This window comes from Centropristis striata, chromosome 9 (assembly GCF_030273125.1).
Source record: "Centropristis striata isolate RG_2023a ecotype Rhode Island chromosome 9, C.striata_1.0, whole genome shotgun sequence".
NCBI lineage: Eukaryota > Metazoa > Chordata > Actinopteri > Perciformes > Serranidae > Centropristis > Centropristis striata.
Genome location: NC_081525.1, coordinates 28,168,333 through 28,191,566, shown reverse-complemented (window position 1 = coordinate 28,191,566; position 23,234 = coordinate 28,168,333). Strand labels below are relative to the sequence as shown.

Genomic DNA, 23,234 nt, shown 5'->3' with positions numbered 1-23,234 from the left:
AATGACAATGCAAGAGGAAAGTAAATAGAAAAAAGGGAAGAACAACATAGTTCATTTTAGGTTGAGGTTTAAGTGACTGCCACGCAAGAATTAAAAGGACTACTGTTTAGTTGGGTGTTGTGTTCCACTTCAGTATTTTAATGTTACATAAATTCTATTTACAATTTATAATTCTAATAAGAGACATTTTTTGGTGAAAAACACATTAACCCATTTTTGGTGTCAGTTGGAAAACAATTAAAGATTCTGTTTTATTTTTTGTTGGATTTTATTTGTTGGATTATTTATTATTTTTATTTTTTTTTTATCCTGTGTTATGGGTCAAACTAAATGAAATGTGTTGAAAACTCTGCGATGTGACACACATCTGAGTTTCAGCCACAAATAGAGACAAAACACATAAAGAGAAAGACAGCAGAACATCAGTCTGTTTCAGTTAGATAGAACATACAAAGACATTTGACAAAATCATGAAAACAGATAAAGACAGATGATACAGAGGTAAGACAACAGACAGGAAGCTGGATTTATTTGTCCATCATAGAGGCTCAAAACTCACAAAACCATGTTGAAAAAGTGAACAGGTAATCCTGTTTTAGAGCAGAGCTGTCCTTCCATACGATTATATACAACTTAGGAACTTTCTGGTGGAGTAGACAGGCTTACCAGCTGCCAAATGAACCTCAGAAAGAGACACCGCATTTTCTAATATTAATCTAAGTCTTGAGAAATCTTGAATATTTTGATATCCTTCAATTTTTTTAATTTCCCCAACATCGTAAAGTTCCAATGTAACACTATCTGAACATTTAAAGTTACCCCATGGAGCTTTTGACCACTCGTAGTGCTGTTAAACAAATATTGAAACAAAGAAATATCCTTTATTTTATGTTGAAGCAAATGCTCTGACATGTTGTTGGACCTCAAGGATACATTTTGGTGAGAAACACTTAACGTTAACATCTCTGGTTCCTTTACAAGGTATACCTCCATAGTGCACCTTTAAGGTTAAAGGCCTAAATTGCTTCAGAAAGGCTGGCAGTGCAATAAGATGAGCATGAAAGTATGAAGGTGAAAACATTTACATTAAAGCACTCTTCCAAAGAGTACCTTGTGGAGGTTATTTTTCCCTTAAACTAGAGGAAAAGCACTGGCTGACAGCCTTCTGCAGAGCACCTGAGGACAACCTAGCATCCCCAGAGGAAATCCTTGGGCCGACATTTCAGTAGGTTGTACATCATCCCAGAAAGAGCAAATAGACACACATATTTCGATAGCAGGGGCATCTTAAGAGTCAAAAGTCTACCTCAAAACTGTGCCTGAGTAAGCCTAATATGAAACATCTAAAATTAAAAAGCATCTTTGGGAGCTGTGGCCTTGGCGACGCATAAATAATGAGATGACACATTGATTCTTCTGAGTGTACAGCTCATGAGGGCCACAACTGGGGCAAAGACTCAGTGGCAACAGACTCTTTATTTAGTGGTGTCTACACTGATTTACGTTTGCAGCAACAAATCAAATAGGATTCATTGGATTTTTCAAATGGTGACAAATCATCGACCTAAAATATCTACCCCTTATTGCCCGAGGCCACTCCAGGGCCTGCACTTATTTAGCAATATAATTAGACTTTGCCTTACTGGGCCTCTCAGTGGGGTTTAATCAATGGGAACAAGACAACATATCAGCCGCTGAGTTGTGTCAGTAGAACATGGACCTTGCTCTCATTGTCTACTGTGACACACTTCTGGGATGTTGTGAATCATTTGACCTCATTCAGAAATGTTCTGCTCTTAAATCTAATTTTGTGTTTTCTACAAATGTTCTGAAGGATGATCAGTCAGAGCATGACGGCTATAAAACTTGACCTTTATACTACTGGAAGCCTCTTGTGTTGTAATGTATAAAATAAAGCCCAAATGATTTGATGTTTAAACACTTTAAAGATAGTAAACACCCACATTTAGTTGGGTCAAGACACATCTGATTTATTTTGAACGCAAGATATAGTGTTGAATCTGTAGTTCCTGTTTAGTTCCATGTTGTCACTTGAAGTGATCTTTCAGAGTGTTGCAGTAACTTCCTTACCAAACATATATGTTCCGAAGCTGGAGATATGAATATGTTGTAGAGAAAACAAAGGGTTCTCAATTACACTTTTCACAATATCTAACAATTTGAGGGAAAAAGAGAATGGGCACCGAAGCCACATTAGCTGCAAAGCACAAAAACTGCCATGTTAAGAACAAAATGTCTTGAAATCAAACAAGTTCATGAAAGGTAAACAGGCAGTAACATTATACATGGGCTTTCCTTACCTGAGCGTAGCTGTTTGATTCGCCCATTACTTGCACTGGGGTCAATGGGCAGGAAGTCCTTGTACCAGGTGATTTCTGGGTCAGGGTTGCCACTGGCGGCACAAAGCATGGTGGCTGTTCGAGTGCGCTCCACCACTTTGAGCTGAGGGCCCATGTCAATGTTAGGGAAGCCTGGTGGCAGCAGGTCCTCTGTGAGAAGAACAGGAAGAGAAGAAATGTCAGTCCTCTGGCTTGCGCACTTTTTTGGATATCAGCCACCTTGAAATCATACAATCTCATTCTCAAATTCCCTCAAAAGTATAAAATGAAACAGGCTGACTTCAGAGCCTAATTATCTATTTGTATTCAACATTGTGCTTTATCTCAGAGGACTTTCCTAATCCCAGTTTACCCTTGACCACTGAGACAAATGTACCTTTGGAATGTGAGATTATAGCCAGCCATCTACAGTAGCCAGATAAATTAATAAACCATTTGAGGAGATAAGACTTGAATAAACTGCATTTCATTAAGAACCAGGCTCTCCCAGAGGGCTGCGTTAAGGCATCAGAGAGGTTTAGGAATGAAGGAAACCATTGTGCTTTCTTTGACTTGGAGAATCCATCCTGTAGCCAGACACTACATTCCCACTATCAACCAGCCTGTCCATTATGGACCATCTGTCTTAAACAAATTACCTAAAGCAAGACACTGACTCCCTGCACATATTCTCAGTATAACAAACAGCAAAATAAAAAGGCTTTTGGTGCAAATAGAAGATCAGAGAGGGAGTAATATCAGTAATAGAAGAAAAGCTTTGTAATCCTGGTGATTTCACCATCTAGCTTCCCCATGTTCAGTGAAATACATGGCACTCAAGTCAATTTGAGATTGCACAAAGCTCTGCAAAACCACTACTTGGTTCAGACACATAATAACCACCAACAGTCCAGGACTGAAAACCAATCGGTTAGACTTCACTCTGGCCTTAAAGGTGCTCGGGTTGTGTATTAGACTCAGATTTAAGCCTCCTTGACTGTAAATATTGCTACACCGGCCAGCAAAGGCTGTCATATCATAGCAGCTAATACTCAGCCATGATTGAGCAATTATTTCACCGTTAAGAGTTGACAGCGTAGTGTGCTCTATGGTCATTGTTCTCCTTCTGCAGACTTCTTGATCTCTTGGGGCAATTAGTCCCATGGGTCAAATCACTTGACATCTGGCCCGACTGGAGCCAGAGCCGTGACTCATCCTTAGATGATGAGAGCCGAAGGGGAAAGCACCCTGAGCTGTAATATGCATCAGAAGCCCAGGGACACATCGCAACTCAGAGGAGATTGACTGACTCAGATGTGGCCAGTGGCACAGCGGGGGTCACTGTTCATCCCGAGAGTCAGTGACCTCATGTCCACTCCGCAGACATCACATGGGTGTCGTTGACACCCGCGGAGCACTAAATTGAAGGAAATTTGGACAGACCAAATTGAGTTTGCGAGTGACATAATCTAAAAGCAGGCTTGGTCTGTCTGGACATGGATTCCATATTACATTTTCCATTTTACACAAATGGGACTGTGAGCAATGACATCATGATAGAAAAAGAAAAATCTTGAGTCATGACAGTCAGGTTTTTCATGTTAAAAGGATGGCAATATATATTCATGTATTTCATATTTGACATTGCTTACATAATGAATTAACCCTAATATTTTATTCTGTGTGTTGTTTTATGCATCGAGAGCCATGAGTCCATATTGATTTTGTTCACATTTTGAAAAAATAGAATCTTGGAAAATAAATGACATATGGGAGAAGAGCAGGAGGCCCCAAAACTAAGTCCAGACAGGTTACTAACTCAGGCTGACATCAACAGAACACATGAATATTTCAATGCTAGATTCAGAGAAGTACAGGCGTTTACACTGTTTTAGGCTCTGTGCTGTATCCTCTCCATTGATTATTAATGATCACCGTGTATAATCTCTTTATACAGAGTTCCCCTGAAGCTTAGAAAAGCAACAGCAAGCCTACGCTTCACTTTAGAAACTTCAGAACAAGTCAAAGCAATACATTCTCACATACTCCCTCTTGTGTGTGTCATCAATGATCTATGTATAAGATGCCATAAAAGGTGCTGCATTCTGGTAGCCCTCTAGCTAGTTCTGTCTGTGAAAGGTAGGTCTGGCCTGCACTCTGGGTGTTCTGGATCTGCTTTCTGATGTATTTGATGTTGCCGAGCCCTATCTGGGCTTCGCATCACATTAACATTGCTTCCATGGTATGAAAACAGAAGACAGAGGCCTGCACAGACTACATTAATGAAGCTGAAAACATACGCACAGTAAGTGGATTTGAGACTAATGAAATTAGGCAATTGACAGAGGGAATCTGCCTCAAGGAGCGAGGGAGGAGAGAAAAAAGGTGGGCAAACAAACAACCCGACCAAAACAGCTGTAAACAAGAAGCAGGGATGGTGGATTCATGGAGAGATGATGCTATCATTACAGCTGTTCTGACCTGATACTGCACCGGCAGCCGTTCCTGAATAAATGGCATGTATGCTGGTTGCTTACTTCCCCAGGAATAGAATCTGATACCATCTTTTCCCCCTGAAGCTTACAGGCTCTGTCGATAAAGGCGGCCATGCAAAAATAAATAGATCACTCATCGAGGGAGTGTTACTTCAGGGTTAGCCATCCTCACTGAGGAGAAGGCAAACCAATGACATGGGCTGATAGTATCCTAGAATTCCCAAAGGGCCAGTCGCCCATAATGGCGTAGCAATTGCATTTCTATGATGTGTACTGGGGGTTCTCTGGGATGACAAGTCTTGGCAGGCCAAATAGAATCAACACTCGTGCACTATTGGTCAATGACAACGTCGCTGTTTACTCTGCCAAGAGCAACCTTTGTCACTTAAGCCAACAATCATCCTACTACAGGGCCATGAGACACATGCTGCAGTTACACCCTTCATTGTGCCATAATTCTCAAAGTACCTTATCACTTTTGAATTTATTTTTTCCATCTCACAGATGCAAGCATTCACTCACAATGTTTTTTTCTTCATCACGGTATAAGTGCTAAAGCAGGGGTCTCAAACTCGCGGCCCGCGGGCCAATTGCGGCCCCCACCTTGATATGAAAGTTTAATGTGAGTTTTATATGAATGGCACTTTACCGTGTTGTGTGTGTTACTTTTTTTTGGTAATTTTGTCTTTATTAATAATTTTGTGTCTTTTTTTAATAATTTTGTGTCTTTTTTGGTAAATCTGTGTCTTTCTGGTCATTTTGTTTCTTTTTTAAGTAATTTCGTTTTTTCTGTCTTTTTGGTCATTTTGTGTCTTTTTTGGTAATTCTGTGTATTTTTTTGTAATTTCTTGTAATTTTGTGTCTTTTTTAAGTAATTGAATGTATTTTCAGTATTTTGTGTCTTTTTTGTAATTTTGTGTCTTTTTTTTAGTAATTTTGATACTGCCTCCAGTGGCCCCCAGGTAATTTGAGTTTGAGACCCCTGTGCTAAAGCTAAAATATAATTACTCAATCAAACTATCTTATTAACTCTTATGTCATTATCATCTTCCAAAATAGCCTCAACCATCGGATTACAAAAGAAAAAAACTTTGACTACTCCACAGGTATACTTCTTTCATAAGACAAGGTGGGGGGCTTAGACAGACAATCTTAATCTTAGCAGCATGCTACCAGTCCCCTTTGTTGGGCCACATTGTTTTTTTTAAAGTGCCACAAAACCAATTTTGATGCATCCCACTGATTCATAAATTGGTCAGTGCTCATACACTTTGCATTTTGGAAGCTCTAAACTGCTGTGATGTGTAGCACTTGGGCAGCAATGACAAAGGACTTTTCACAAACACCACTGAGACCATTCTGAAGTTAATCAGACTAAAAATGTTATACCCACAAACATGTTTTCAACAGTGAAGAATGCATTTATTATCACACAATAACCGTAGTTTGGAAAGCGTTCGAGTCATGCAAGAAGAGAATGGTAACCCAGGATTACTGTAATGGCAAACCGTTCAGGCAACAGCTGGCGTGCTCAGCATGACTCAAATGCCCAGCCTCTTACAGGCTTCAGTTGACCTTTTCTCAATTGTGATTTTTGTCATTGTCTTTGTTTTTTTCAGGGTTGGCTTGAGTGCCATCATTATCCATAATTGTCTTTAATTTCGCTTCACCATTTAATATCATTACACAAGTGACAGGTGCAAAGCCTTTAATCAGCCTCTGGTTAGCTTAGCCACTGCCCGGCTGTTAATCTGCAGACTCATGCCTGCTGTTGCGTTCTGCTTTCTATCATGCTAAGTGTGGCCCTCTTAAAAGGTCCGTCCTTTAGACTCATTTAACTATCCTGACTAATCCCATTCCCAGTGATTCACTGCTACCAAATCTCTTTTTTTTATAGAAAAAAATCTAAGTCTGGTATGGTCATAAATGCACATATTGAGTTCTACAGTGTTATACAAAAGGGCTTTGTGCTGAAACATTTAATGGGCACATTTTCCATTTCCAACATACAGTATACTTAGGCTATGCTTGAATGGTCCGGACCGGAACACCGGAACCTTATACCATAATAACCTAATATTCACCAGCAAATACAATGTAATACTCCGTTATTAAAATTAATTATACACCGAAACTATTCGCAACTCAACGAGCACTTTACTCGCCAGTTCTAGGCCTTTGCCCCCCCATTGACTGACACAAAGAGAAACCGGCAACTGAATCACTAAGAGTAGCATTAGTCCTGAGCGTTGGTCAGGATCTTTATATTATTATACTGCACGTCATCTATTTTTATCTGATGTCAAAATCTCTGACACAGTGGCTTTAAAGGTGCTTCTTCTGAGCCATCAATTATCTCCCGGAGAGGAGAGAGATAAAGCGAGAGAGAAAGGCAGAGAGGTAAAACCCGACTGGCTGGGAGTGCAGCAAATGCCGTGGGGTGCTCCAGCGTCCCCCGCACCCATTACTCATATTATTATTTTCACTTACTGAAATGATTTAATTTCATCAGCAGCGTAATCAGGTTAACTGATTACCCAGCGCCACAGCATAGAGACACAGGCTTTAAGCAGGTCTGTGCATTAATACCACAGAGAGGAGAGACAGGGTGAGAAGAGCAAGAGATACAGAAAGAGTAGAAGCTGCAGATAGAGAGGATGATAAATATAGTGAAAGAGGAAGAAGAATACTGATGGAACGCACTCTTTCACACCCATATAAATAGATGTTTAACTAATGGGCAGTTTCATCTGCACCTACAACACACACACAACTGTTCACATCAAACGGGAAGGTCAGAGAAAAGAGAAGAGTGCTTGTGTTAAGAGGGATGTTGTGTAGTACAACTGGTTTACAAGGGTATTTTTGAAGGTTTATTTTCTAGAATGCATGTGTGCATGAATGGTCAGTGGGTGTATGTATTTGGCAAATGCTGCCATATCTACTGGAAGCATGCACACATTTAAAGCACCAACTAGAAGATGGCTAAGGCCCCATCCATGATAAGCATATAGGATAGTTTCAGCACCTGGCACCATTAAAGCAAGAACAATATATCTGCCCACCGATATTATTTGCTATATTGGTATATTCATATGTTGTCCAATATGCACTGATATGAAAACTATTCATTCATTATCCTTAACCGCTTATCTGCACTGGAGCCGATCCCAGCTGACATTGGGCGAGAAGCAGGTTACACCCTGGACAGGTCGCCAGGAGGCCAGAGTCGAACCAGCAACCCTCTTGCTGTGAGGCAAGATATGGAATATATGATGCAGAAAATGATGCTTGAAGTGATTAACCCTCTGGAGTCACCAAAAGTCACCAAAAACAAAGCAGCATCATAAATTTACCTCTAAAGAAGTGCCAGTTTCAGTTTGATGATGATATACCAAGTAAAACTGGAGACAAGGTCAAATATATTTGTATAAAATTATAGAACTGGATGTAACCCTCTTATATGTTATATTTGCAACCTTTGTTCACATTTGCAACATTCAAAATCCTCCATTGAGCATGATTGTGATTTGGAAGTTTTTTTTAAAACTGATTCAAAATCACATTTTATGCTCGTTTTTCTGTTTCTTTTGGGTTCAAAATGTTGATCAAGTAAGTCAGGATGAAAAAACAATTATCAGGTCATATAGGTGAGGTTGTGCTGAAAAAAATTATAACAACATGGCATTTAAACACTTTTTTAAAGTGGTGTATACAGGCAGGATGGAAAGGATTCCAATTGGACAAAATAGCCCAAGACTTAATAGTTTTAAGAAATCATTTCCACAGTTTGTTGACAGATCACTAACGAAATGTTAACTCATTAAAAAGCGTCAGCAAACAGTAAGGCAGTAAGGACTGGGATACATGCAGATTTCTGATGAGCTCATGTCATTGCAAAATTGGTCCACAAGGTTTATTTTTTTATTCAATTCTAAAAATGCTGTGAATTTCTTCCCTCTAAATTCTGAACTGGTCTCAAATATCGCACTTGGGTTGGGCCTTAGCTACCATAATAGTTGAGTCAACAAGGTTGCTTCATAAATCACATATGGATCACATAGTTCTCATTCCAATGACCATATATGCTATTAGGCTAAACGTTTCCTGACTCAGGGTACATTTAAAACCAGATTCTATTCTTTATGTTGTGGAATAGAACAATCTGTTTTTGCACTTCTTGTGAACACCTAAAAGCCACCAGCTATTGGAAAAAAATGTGTGAAACCAGGTGTAAGCTTCTGCTCTTTATTCTATACAAACAGCACCCTAGTCTGTTTCACTTAGCAGCTTTCTTGTCTGTGGCTGACAGATGGCAAGGCTGCCAAATGTATATTCTCAAACCAAACTGAATAGAAGCATAAGAAATATCTGTCATTTTCCTATCTTGAATGCATCTTTCCATCACATTCCCTGAAATCTATAGCAACTTCCTGTTGAATTGTTTGAGAAATATACAAAAGAAGACAGGGGAACAGTGACACAGAAAGAGCCAGGGACAAAGAAGAATAGCAACACTGGGGAAATCTAATCACAGTGTCTCTGGCCCCGGCACCGATAGCCCTCTCTGGATAGCCATCTCAGCTGAATAATGGTTATTATACAGCGAGCACTCAACCTCTACCCCCCTGCTCTGTTCCCGGAAAGACGTCTGATGTCCCATTGGTATTCTTCACACCTAGCACATCTAGCCACCAAGGGCAACATTTACATCCAAATCTCCGAAATACAACCCGAGAGAAATAGTCTGAAAGAACAGAAGAGAGGCAGAGGAAAGAGTGACAAAGGAAGAGAGAGACAGAAAGATTGAAATAAGTGTGAGGGACATTGAAAGTAAGGCAGAAGTTTGCTTATTGCTCTGCAAAATGAGTTTGTTGGGTCAGCTTTGTGAGCATATAAAGACCCCTCAGGGCGAACCATCTATTTGCTTTATTTTTTCTTGTTGGAGTTTTATATGCATCTCACAGTTTACTTTAGAATTCAAGGTAACTGTTGGTTGACTCTATGCCCTGTAGGTCTCTAAAGCTGAGAGAGAATAATAAAAAAAATCTATTCTGGACTATTTTTGTAAGGAATATGGGGGTTTTAGAATCTATGTGCTCTGGAATGAGTGACCTGTCCATGACTCTTGCAGTTCAACCCTATATTCAAAATGCGAATATGTGTACATGTGAGTGACAAGAACTCTAGTCTGGCATTCAAACTGACTGGTCTGACTGTCGGCTGATTGCAAACACGTTCCACACGACCTCCAATACTGAACACATCCCCATATTAGGCCACATTCATAAAGCTATCATCAGCACGGAGCTAAACAGAGAGTAGACAGCTTGTTTGCCAAAGAAAGACAGTGATTGCAGCCAAGAGGTGGAGGACAAATGGCAACAACCGTCACAGGTAGAAACTACCACCACAGTTTTGTCAAAGAAGTACTGGCAGGTACCAGGAACCAAAACAAGTAAAGAAAAGCTTGTTTGTAGCACGAGGCAGGAAACATCAGTTTACCCCCAGGCTGAGCTGGGTAATGGTAGGGCATAATTTCCTGTCCATTATGGGCAAAGAAAGGACTTGGTTTTATCCGTTTAACTCCAGAGGCTGCTATATTTTGAGAACATAAGGCTTTTCAAATAATTTAAATGAATTGTCAATGAGTTTTTTGTCTGTTGCATGTGGCATTTGAATAGCTTCTAACGTTTTTTTAACATTTTTTTAATCTTAATAATATTATAAACTGAATAATTGCTTACTTCTTGAAATTATACAATATATGGTAACACTTTATATAAAGGTACACATAGTCAAGATTAATAAGTTGCTTCTTAGCAAGCAAATTAGTAACATATTGACTCTCAATTAGTCATTATTAAGTACTTATTAATGCCTTATTCTGCATGGCCTTATTATACAACCAGTAAGCCATTAACTAAGAGTTTTTGCTCAATAACTTTAGAATTATTGGTTATTAGTAGTAAGTAAGGGAGTTGTTGTATATGAGTTACAATCTTAACATGCTTTACCTTGTATGGACTTTATAAGGTGGTAGTACCACTAGTTTATATATATATATATATATATATATATATATATATATAAGGTATTTGTCACTAAACCAGTGTAATATGAACCTTATGTGACTCGTGACGTGTCCCTTTTGTACTACTTTGACAAAGCACAGAATGCCTTAACTGCCTCATCATTCCTTGAATCAATAATCGAGATTACAACTCATGAACCGAAGGAAGCTGCAATGAAGACTGTCACACACATATTGCAGAAAAATGCAAGATAGCTTCTCATCATTATTTTTCTCACAGTGTCTTTTATTACCAAGCCCATGTGTTTCACCCGATCAGAAGGCTCTCCTATGACTGACATGCTGTCCTTGCAGTATCTATAATTGTAAATGCCAGAAGCCAGGGTCCAGTGTTTGATGGAAAAACATATAATACAGGCCGTTTCCCTGATGTGGTGAGCCATCGAGATAGACACAGCGCAGACAAGAAAGAGGAGTAATTGTCTAGGACAGCTCCAAAGATCCCCTGCTGGCGAGGAGAAGAGGTGGAGGGAAAAAAACATAAAAGGGAAAAAAAATTCTGTTTATCCGCCTCAACCGGTGGAAGTTTATCGAGTTCCCTCTCTCTCTCCCTCTCTCTTTCTCTCTCCCCTGTCTTGTCAGGCTCCTGAGGCGTCTGGGGTAAGACAGGCGAACTCCTGGGGAGACAGGGGATGAGGCCGGGGCCATTAAAGGAAATGCTTCACCGTAGAGAAACGTCAACCAGTCAGGTCTGGTTTAGTGGTGGGTGGCTCTGAGTGTGTGTGCGTGTTCCTGTAAGTATGCATGCACATGTGTTTGGGGGTGGGGGGGGTGGGACTGTGTGTGGAGGCGCAGTGGGCACCTTGAAACCTGATGTTGGTTTATCACACAGTGTGGGTGGCAACTCTGCTGTACAAGCCTCTAAAAAATGGACTTCTGTTGTTTAATTGTGAGAGATTTAAGAGTTGTATCATGTAATGTAAGCCACACAAGACACAAGAAGAGCTCTGCTATATTCTGCTGAATGGAATGTATAGCCTCTTTCATGCATACGCCACTCTGGAAATGTTGCTGTCAAGGTTGGTTTTTCATGAAAATCACTATGGAAATATGTACAAGAACATCGGAGCACTTAACTATGCCTTACTTCAAAGCAGCCATAGTAACAGGAACAGTATGTTCAATGTCTAATGGCATATTATATACAAAAATACACTTTAGGTACTTGTACAATGGAATGTACTCCAACTCTTTGACTTTTTATTCTGCCTCTATACACTACTTTGGAAAATGTTTACAATGCAATGCTGGTATGATTTTTTCAGCACAACCTCACCTAGTTGACTGTATAATTATTTTTTCAATTTGGCTTACTAGATCAACATTTTGAACACAAAAAAACACACAAAGAAAGTCAGAATGTAAAAAAAAATATGTTTTTTTTAATCAGTGAATCATTTTAAATGTTGCAAATGTGGATAGAGGTTTCAAATAAATATTTGACCATATCACTGATTTTAAATGGCAAATCATCACCAAACTGGCATGAGGTTTCAAGTCAGGCTCGAGAGGGAAGTTGGCAGCAGGAATCGATATTGCTTCATTTATATGTTGTGACCTCATGAGGAAATCGTGATTTGATCACACTGGCACAATAGGGGACTCAAGAGAGTTCTTTTTTTACACTGTCAGAAGGTAATTGTTTTACTTTATGATTATTATCAAAGTCAAAGTGGGTGATAGTTTTGTACTGGGGTGTATAATATCAAAAGGTGTTTCTACGATTCTGCCCCTCTCATTTATGTAAATGTGGTGGACGAAATATTTGAAAAACCTTTCAATATAATGCAGTCCAATTCAGCCTCAAAAACATTAAATGAATTCCTCTCTGATAGTGTGAATCGAACTGAACATTATTATGTATTACCCTAAATGCATGTCCTGTGCTCCTCTGAAGTCAGCAGTGTTATACATTTCACATTTAATTATCGCTTCCCATCCGCAAAATGAAACGTGTTGATAATGAAACTACTGTGACTGAGCCAATGTGTGGTAGTGAGACATGTTATCTTCAGGGATTTTCCCCCTGCAGTGTGTGGGGAAAAATAGGAGCTACATGAGAGCCAAAACTTCTCAACTTATTTCATAGAACTTTTAAAAAAATAACTAAAGTGGCTTGGATCCTGCCAGGCGATGTAACTAGGCAGCATAACTTTATGTCATACCTAATTAATGATGACATTGATGAGAAAGTGTTCTGGGGGGGGGGGGGGGGCTCTGACGGCTCACTGAGGCGCAGCATCTTCCATAAGTTTGGCAATGAAGTCATAGGAAGCCTTTCAACTGCAAAGTAAGTTTTAGAATTCATCGTTTAAACAGCCTGCATGATAACTGAGAATGCTCCTCTACACTTGTGTCAATATTTTCCAACTCATCACCATTCGTCGGCAGTGCCTCCTCTGTGGGGATCTATTTAGGGCGGCCTTGTGTGGAAAAAGTTAACGTGTATTTTTTTCATATGGTAGACCGAATGCCGAAGCCGCTGCTGTAACGGGAGGTGAACAGGGCATATGTGTGTGTGAGAATCAAGACGTGGTGCTCCTGACATGTGGGACAAAGGCCTCTCTAAGCTTCCCAAACAACTGTGGGCCAAAACAACGGCAGGTTGAGAAGGCTGAGCTGCTGCACCGTGCCATTTCTGCCAAAGTGACTAATCTAACCCAAACAAATACCGAAACCTGAAAACAAAGTCAGAAAGTAATTGCAAAAGGGTTCGGAGAGAGTTGTAGAGAGATGTGTGTGTAGCTGGGGCGTGAGGTTGCTGTCTAGGTAGGCCATTAGTACCTTTGGTGAGACAATTGTGAACATGCAGTGGCTGGAAAAAGTGAAGGCCGTTGCTTATATGTACTGCTTTACAAAGTCTAACTGCAGTAACTATCTGAAGGGTAAAACTGAGAAAAACTGCTTTAAAGTTTTTTTAATGTTTTGTTTAACTGGCCAGCCAAATGTGTTATAGGTAGGTAAGTGATATGACACTTATTTATACATGTATTGATGATTTAATTTTTCTGCTCAAAAATCGTGACGATTTATTTGACCTTTGACACTAAAAATGTAGTTCCTGCTCTCTGGTTTTGCTGTAAAAGGTTCTAATAGTAATGCAAAAACAGAGTGCAGTAACTACAACGTTTTTGTCTTCTTTCAGCTTCTATATTTTGTTTTTCAGTGAATAAACATTTTCAAATGGATTTTGTTATCAGTGTATGAAAAAGTGTTTAACAACTCTATTCAAAGATGTGTGTATTTTAGAAATATTATAAAGAAATGTTTATTCTTAATATAATTTTATCTCACTTGTTTACTTCATCACTATCTAGATAACATTTTCCCTTTCAAATAAACTTATAATTTCTATTATTATTTTTATGTTTAAATTAGTATATATATCCAAAGCAGACTGTGGTAAGTGCAATTACTGCTTGGTTTTGAGTTGGATTTTGTGGTTTTTATATAATTATTTATCTGAAATAAAGCAAAATTGAAATCTAAAACACCTAAAATGTAGTTTTAAAGTAAGGCTTTGTAGGGCAGTATATCTATTAGCAATGAGGGTCCCAAAGGAGGTGGGCCTTCACCAGGGACAGAAGAGGTGGAGCGCTGGTTAAAGAAGTCACGTAAAAAGATGACAAGAGGGAGAGGTTGAGGATATGCTGATAAGGTAACCGTTATGAGGGAAAAGTGGACAACACAAGACCTCAGCTGCAATTTCACCACCATTTCCTGTTGTAAAGCAGTATTTGACAGATAAATTGGTGAATGATAAATAAACAGAAAGAAAAGGAAAGGAAAAATACAGAGAGTACCAACAGAGAAAAAAACAATTTCCCCTTGTAGCAACCCATCGATGCTCCCTTCCGCACAGAGAAGTGATGATTAAACTGAACTCTGTGTATTTCAATGGAAAGATGTGACAGAAAATGTGGGTGTATGCTTTTGTGAACAGAAGGGAAAGACAGAGGCTATAGAGCAACACATGTTGGAAGTGACGTTGCCCTTTAGAGGCCAAAGAGCACAATGTTCTTTAAATATGAACAGCTGTGGTTAAATCCAGTAGGATCTGGGCTGCACTCCAGAACACAAGCTTTGTAATCACCAAGAAGTCCTGGATAGCATCTTCCACCTGGCCTCTCTCTGACTGCTATTTCCTTCTTGTTCTCTGTTCACTCTAATAACTTCACCTTACATCTCACTGAGAACTGCAATGCTCTGAAATTATTCATAAAATTAACCCTCTGAACCCCACAACCGCCTGAGGCTTTTAGAAAACATATTTTCTTTAACATATTACAAAAAAGACACAATTTATCACAGTCATGAACTGATAAATCAGAAAATAAAGCTGGAGTTTTAACTTTAAGATGGTCCATGAAGAAATCATGTGTGACAAACACTTCCATCTGGAGGAAATAACCACATCTAAGCTTAAAATGGCAAAATAAGAACAAAATCACTTTATTCTACATTTGTTATTCATTATTTTGCCAAAAAATAAAGCGTTTGCACAAACCAGATCTTTTAAAAATAAATAAAATTCTCTGCTCCTTAGTGCAACTGGGAGCCATGAATGACTCTGCGACCAACAATCTTGTGACAAAAAATCTGCAAAATGATAACTAAAGTGCAGGTGCATGGATTGGGTTGTATCTAGGGTTGTCAAAAGTATCGATACTCAAAAAAGTATCAATACTAAAATGTTGTATCTGGATACTATACTCATTTTCAAAAGTATCGATTTACTTTATTGTTATGTGTGTAAAGCATAGCCAAGGAAGGAACACTTAAGTTAAGTTATTGTCATTTTTTTATCAAGCTTGCCTAATATTGTGCACAGCATACAACCTCAAAATATTGTTGTAATTGTTATTGTTTATGATATTTATGATAATTTGTTCCTTGTGGTATCGAAAATGGTATAGAGTATCGAATATTTTCCTGAGTATCTGTATCGAGTTGAAAAGTTTAGTATCGTGACAACCCTAGCTGTATCCCTAGTTTGAGACTTAATACACTTATACTATCCCTCCATCCTGCTTTCCATCCTGGAAGCGTCGGCGCAGCACTTGTGAAGCATGCAGGACTGTGAGTTAACTCTGTCTATCCTGCAGGGCCCCCAGCACAACCTCCACGTTGTATGACTTCAGTCACCTGGGCTGGGGGCTAATGTATATGCATGAATCTGGTGGTCCAGGCTACATCCCTTTGGTCTTCTTTATGCATGAGAAGGGCCGCTCCAAAGGTCGTCACTCACACCGTTTCCACAGGAACCAACTCGACTTCCCAACTCCCATTCCTTACCTTAGTGTGGAGCACCTACACTATCCTGGTAGAGTTTGGATTGTTTATTCGATTCCTGCGCATTGTTATTGCATCGATATTGCATCTATATATTTTTTTTAAATTCCACATGCTTATTAAACATGTAAATATGTAAAATATATTCTGTTCCATAATGCAATATTTATTATCAGTGTTTTTTGTTTTGTTTTTAGTTAAATCAGGTTAATCAGAAACTATTGCGGCAAGTGAATCTGCACTGATCCTCCAATTGCACATTAAATGTTCATCTACACCACGGATGGGCAACTTCAATGCTGCAGGGGGCCACAATTTTTCATCGTCACTACCACAGGGCCACATATAGGACCGTGCACTTAACCAGATATGATGAAACTGCAGTTTTAAATATGTTTACAGTGCAGTAACTTAACATATTTCATGCTCAAATGAACGTATCACAGTATAAATAGGAATACAAAAGGTTTGAAGCAAATAAAAAATAACCACTTACTGTGATTTATTTTTTCAGTGCAAGAACAGCAGACCAACATTAATTGCAAGAAGTAATTTTGTGCATTTTTACACTGCACTTTTAAGATTTCATGCTCAAATGCATGTAGTTGTACTGAGGGCCATTTCAAGTGAGGGTGTGGGCCGTATGTGGCCCCCGGGCCTCCAGTTGCCCATCCCTGATCTACACATAGAACAGCAGTAGCTGCAGACATTTTCTCAGTCATCAGCAAAATCATATGGGACCAAAATACTTAATGAAATAATAATAATTTAATGAAATATAACGAAAGGCATTGTTGCAGAAAAACTGACTACTAATTTGATTTAAAGTTAAATGTTAAAGTTAAAAACATTTGATTTGATATTTTTGGACATCTAACAGTAAGTTGTTGATTCATTTTATGTTTTATTGAGTGGAGGCAAAGGCAATCTATTTAACACACTGTGCCTAAAATTTGATATACATTTTTTATACCCATCAGATAAGTCGACATTACATTTGTCATATTTGGGGCTCTACACATGGAAGGTGGAAATGGCTGTTTCATAGGTAGAAATAAAAAAAGACGAAACAATTCCGCCTTGCCACTTTCAGTTTGTCATTAAGGAAGAGATTATGAAAATGACCTGATATGGGAGGAAACATAAGGGTTCCCACCTCCACAGGGTGAATCACCAAGACAATCAGCCCTGTGAGTGCTTATCGTTGTCAAAGTGTCTCAGAGACACTGATCTTTCAATTCAGTCTCCAGGTCAACTCGCTCCTGCGACAAAGGATCCATTATCTCAACTTTCTAGCCAGAAGTAAACCAATCACCAAACTCCTAATTCCTTTTCTGCTCGCACCTCCTTCTCCTACTCCTTGCCTCTTCATCTCTCCCTTTTTTCCTCCTTTTTACTCTACCTCAGTGTCTTGTATTGGCTGTGGCCAGATGTCTAGGCTGGCCAGATGTCTAGGGTGGCCAGGGTTGCTCTACTTGAGGAGGAATTATATGAAATTGATGGCGGTGATTCAGGAGCTAGCCAACCCTGGCTAGAGGCAAGCTCCTTCCACTTATCCCGCTCCATCTGCACCACCTCTTTTCTCTCTCCCTCTTTCACCTTTATCTTCCTTGCTACCACTCAGCTTGTGTCCCTCTTCCTCATCCTTCAATCACACATGATTATTGCATTACAGGTTCCGAGGATCAAAGGATTCAAAGGCCATAAACTCTCATCTGAGTGAATTTCCGCTGGAGGGAACTTTTTTGACAAGAGAGAAAGACGGAGTGAGAAAGATAGAAGGCTGGCAATAGTCTGGCAGGCATACAAATGCCAAAATGGAGGTATGAAGTATGGCACGAGGAGGAAAAGGTGAAAGGTAGGTAGAGAGATATCATCCAAGAGTGAAAAGGAAGTTCCGAAATCACTGCAGGACAGCAAAGGGATTATTTTGGAATAAAAGACAAAAAACTTCTTAAGCCTCCAATGACAAATGAGTGGCAGGAGTGGCATCCATGTGGTCAACAATCACTTATTGATTTGTTGTTTGTGCCAAGCCTCACCTCTACTATATACCAATAACAGCAGAATCCTAACACAGCACGAAGTTGCACCTCATAAGCACCATTACAGAACAAAACAAGGAAATTGCTGCCAACATAATCCTACTAAAAAGTAAGAGCCAAATAATAACTGCTGAAAGAAAACAAACTGAAAGGCTAGTTATTGTGACTGTGCATAAAAAGAGAAAGCATGTGGCTTGAGAGCATTTGAAAATAAGGCTTGCACTGACTAGCAGATAACAGGTGCCTCATGCAAGAATGGGATCACTGAGAGCAGGTAACCTGCGCCAGTGGGTGTAGATCTTAACAGCACTAAACAAATATATTATTTACTGGTGGAGGCGGTGAGAGCTGCTTGGGAATGAGAATTGACTTGTTTGTCAGGGACGAGCTACAGATAAGCAGTTGGCAAAAACAACTGAGAGAGTAGTTCAGTCTGGACTCGGTCATATGAGGTAAGTCAAGGTCTCTGGCTCCGTTAAGAGAGTCATGCCTTATTTTCTTTTCACTCTATTATTCAGACATCTATGTACGTGTCATTTTGAGGACTCTTTCATCCAACTGGCATAGAAGTATAAACATTTTAAGCACGGCTGTACTGGCTAGGAGACAAAAAACGGAAACTTTGGAGGGGATACGAGCAGAACACCTGCAGCCAAGATGCAAAAGAAGCACTGCGATGTGGAAGAAGTCAACGTTTCATGAAGTCTCCAGAGATGTTTTATGTTTTTTGCATCAACGGTGCAAGATAAGATATGAAGCTATAGCCAACGTTCAGTGAGGAAGACTATCTCTCCACATGCTTAGTCCTGTAGTTCTATGTCTTCACTGAGTTTTAACTGTAAAGTGTCTTTGAGTACCATGTAAAGCACTCTATAAATAAAATGTATTATTATTAGGGCCGGGACACGATTAAAAAAATTAATCGAATTAATTAGAGGCTTTGTAATTGATTAATCGAAATGAATCGCATTTTAATCGCATATAAATATTTGACCTGAGAACAGTGAGAAGTAATTTTTTTCACATGGATTTTTAGTATACCATTGAATAATGACTGAATACATAAGCTTAAGCGACAAAAATATTGTTTATTTTTGTTTAAGTCCAACAGACCAGTGCAAATTTTGCCATCAAGTGTAGCAATAGCATATTTAGACGCTAGCTGCTATATGTTGTGCATTGAGGTGATACTTGAGGCTGGATGTGATATGCAAATTCCTTGTTGCATAGCAACACAACCATGCTCTTATCGACGATTCCATCCGTTGTTTTTTTGTAACAAAATGTTCCATCATCCACGGGGCCAACCAAAGCGTCTCATCAGCATGGTTTGTTGTTGTCTGAACTCATGAACACTAGTTGGTGCTCCAGTATCATCGGTCCGCCTGAAACTCATCCAGTGAGAAACGTTCCACGGTGCAAAAATAAGTGCGATTAAAATGCGTCGAGTAGAGAAGTAGAGAACAACTTCTAACGTTAATCATGTTACATTTTTATCAGTTCTGTTTTTGGAATACAGGGTTGGAAATTAATGCTTTTTTGTATTATTTTGAATGAGATTTATCAATTAATCGAAAAAATTATCGTCAGGTTAATCGATTATTAAAATAATCGTTAGTCGCAGCCAAAGATTCAACACCAGATTGCACTTAAATGTAACACAGTCAAAGCATTTTTCCAGTATATTGAAATTAAAGCATATTCCTAAACTTGAAAACATTCCAATGAACCCTTCACTTATTTCTTGATGACACTACTGCTAGTGTTTAATTTCTTCTCACCTTCCTGTCTTTGTTTTCTACATTTTCCCCTATCTTTCTTGCTCTCACTATAGGTGTATGAGACTAGGGGAAGAGGGCAAAGGTCACCTCAGAGGCAGGCAGACAGGAAGAGGAAGAACAGCCAGATCTGTTGCTGATACTGCCAAGCTTATTCTTCACTGTCTCATTACAGGGCAGTCACAGCCTGCCTGCTGGCTCTATTTCTCTAACTTTCTGCCTTCCTCTTTCTCCCACACACACACACACACACACACACACACACACACACACAATCACACTCACGCATACACACAAACAAACACACTATTAGACTTAAACACACCACAAACACTGTCACACACCGGCTGTCAACCATGCATACTTGCACACGCATCAGAAACTGTCTTATACACACACACACATGCGCGCACACACACATACACCCGCTCATGTTTCACTATGTGTCTTATTAATTTTTCATACAGCTGGTCTGATGCCCTGGACTCACCTCTTTCTCCCTGAAATGAACACAAAAAAAATAAGCATTCAACCCTTCAACTCCATAACAGCACGACATTAGCACTACAAAGAGAAACCACGGACAAATCAATGCAAAAGAAAAATGTAAATGTAAAAACAGAAAAACTTTCATCTGCAAAAAGCAAGTTTAAGGAGGGAAAAGTTTTCTCTTTAACAACCATATGTTTGTGAGAGAATGTAAAATGTACTTTTAAGAGGTTACAAAAACCCAGGGGGTCATGAATGGACTCAAGGGGAATATTTCACTAAACTAAATGTGTATTTGTGCTGGTGCTTGTTGGATATGTACAGGGAATACTGATGAAATGAATAGCAAGGAGGAGAAATTTTCTCTCTGGTTTTCTCTTCTTATCATCTTCCTTTTCTCAAACTGTCTCTTCCTCTCTGTCTTAGCCTGGGCTCAGACTTTTAAAAATCCGAAACAATTTTGAAATCAGATTGCATCACACACACTTGAAATCTCACTTTTTCTTTACTTGGATTGCAAATATACTCACACTTAAAACCGTGGAGATCAGAATGTAATGTAAGGCAAATCTTCAACCTCTTCTCTAGTATATACATACATATATACATTTTTTTGCAGTACAGCAAAAGCATTTTAATGCTCAAGTAAAATATTGTTGTCTTCTAAAGGATTTGTAAGAAATGAAGGACTAAAAATAATATGCCCAGTCTGTAGGATGCTCTGCAGTTCTGTACATTTGCAAAAATATTTAACTTTCCGTGTTCCAGCACACCTTTAAGAAATGCTTCTGCAGTTTGCTTAAAATCCACTTGATAAATGGCTGCATCACACACATACACACCCGTGACTACACACATCCCCCTCTAGCCTGCAGTCCACTCCAACAGGCTGCACTTTCACTCTGTCACACACACGCAGAACCCATTGAAACACAAAGACAGAAGATTGGTAGAGACAGAAAGGCGTATGCAAGAGAGAGATAGAGGAGAGAGCCTAGAACATAATGGTAGAGATATTGTGCAAGAGAGACAGAAAAGGGTAGATGGAGAACAGAAAGCAAAGGTGAAGACAGGAAATAGAATGTCTTAAGGCCTGGCCTGGAGCCACTACTAGTTGAAAGGTTGATTGGTCTCCGTCCCTTTAACTTTTCACTCCGGTTCTCCTTCCCTCTTGCTGCAGCTCACTTTTATTCCCTCCATTCTCATCATTACACCTCTGTCTGCCTCCCACCCCCAATTCACCCTTCTTTCTCAACCCGTCTCCCATAAAAGGAATTCACTGGGCTTGATCTCTGCTCAGACTGTTCATGTATCAGGATCCAGAATCCCATTAAAATTCACCATTACCTGCTCCTTCACAAGAGAGAGCGGCCAATTAGCAGACAGCCTGATCAAACAGTAGGCACGCTACGCCCCAACTCCCCTCTGGGTAATAGTGGGTGCGTTCTCCAACCTGACCGGCTCACTGTGGCAGATGGGCGGAGTTCACAGTCAATTTAAAACCAGCAAATGAAACGGCACACGCAGCTTGTGTTGAACTGAATCAACGTGTGGCAAGAAAACAAAATCCCACTTGAACAATCAACATAATAAACTAGATTAACCTCCTTGTGGCTGTATGCCTCCGCAAACCAGTCAAGTTGCTGTTTACAACCAAGTCTGCCGTGATAGAGAATGCTTCAAAAATATGAATCCTGCTACAAAGAAGCAACACATTCTAACAGGGATACTTCACACTGATTAGAACCCAACCTTATGTGAAATATGGTCTCTATCTCCCCTTCTGTTCCTGAGCTACTAAATAATTGCCAGAAAAATGTTTTTGCAGAACATCACAGAAATATTGATCGTTTTAGAGGAGGAAATCTTGAGTGTGTGTTCACAGTGACCTTGAACTTTGATCACAAAAATCGAATTAGTATACACTGTAAAAAATGTCTGCAGATTTTACAGCGAAAAGCTGCTAAACCACGACAGTAAAAGACCGTAAAATGATAAACGAGTTAATTCAGTTTCAATGACAATGAAACACCGTAAATGTATATATCAGCCAAAACAGTATTCTTTACAGTTTAGTTTTTTGAAAAATACATTACTCCACTGTGAAATACACTGTAATATATATTTAATGTAATGTATATATATATATATATATATATATATATATATATATATATATATATATACACAAGCCACCACTGTAATTTTTGCATTTATCTTTTGTAAAAAATACTTTTTCTAACTATTAGATGTACTAAACACTGTATCCCTAACAAAAATATCCTGTAATATTAATGGTAAAATCTTTAATTTATGTGTTTTCATTTATAATGTATTTTCTTGTCAATTATATGGCAGGAGAGTGTGTCTTTTGATGGAAAAACCTGAATGAAAAAAATGGAATAAAATGGCAACCTTAAATGTGAAATCAACAGTGCCAATACGTTTTTACCGTAATATTAATTAAAGTTGCACCATATTTATTACGGTAAAGTTCTGGCAACCACTGCTGTGATTTTTTTTACCGTAAAAACAAGTTTTTTGTTTTTTTTCAGTGTATAACTAAGATTAAGAGTACTTTTGTGCCAATTTAAATAAATTCTCTCCAGGCTTTTGTGTGATATCATGGTGAGGAGAAGGCTGTCACTGGTGCATAAAAATGGAAACTGTTGAAAAGTTTCTGATAACATGGTTTGCCAACA

General features: G+C 39.0%; 1 protein-coding gene across 1 annotated transcript in view; it reads right to left on the bottom strand.

Moving 5' to 3' along the window:
• Positions 1 to 23,234, bottom strand: part of ptprsa (protein tyrosine phosphatase receptor type Sa) — a 155,880-nt gene that overhangs the window by 105,699 nt on the left and 26,947 nt on the right. The window contains exon 4 of the mRNA XM_059340375.1: positions 2,322 to 2,510. Within this exon, the coding sequence (XP_059196358.1) occupies positions 2,322 to 2,510 (189 nt within the window). The remainder of the gene's footprint in view (positions 1 to 2,321; positions 2,511 to 23,234) is intronic.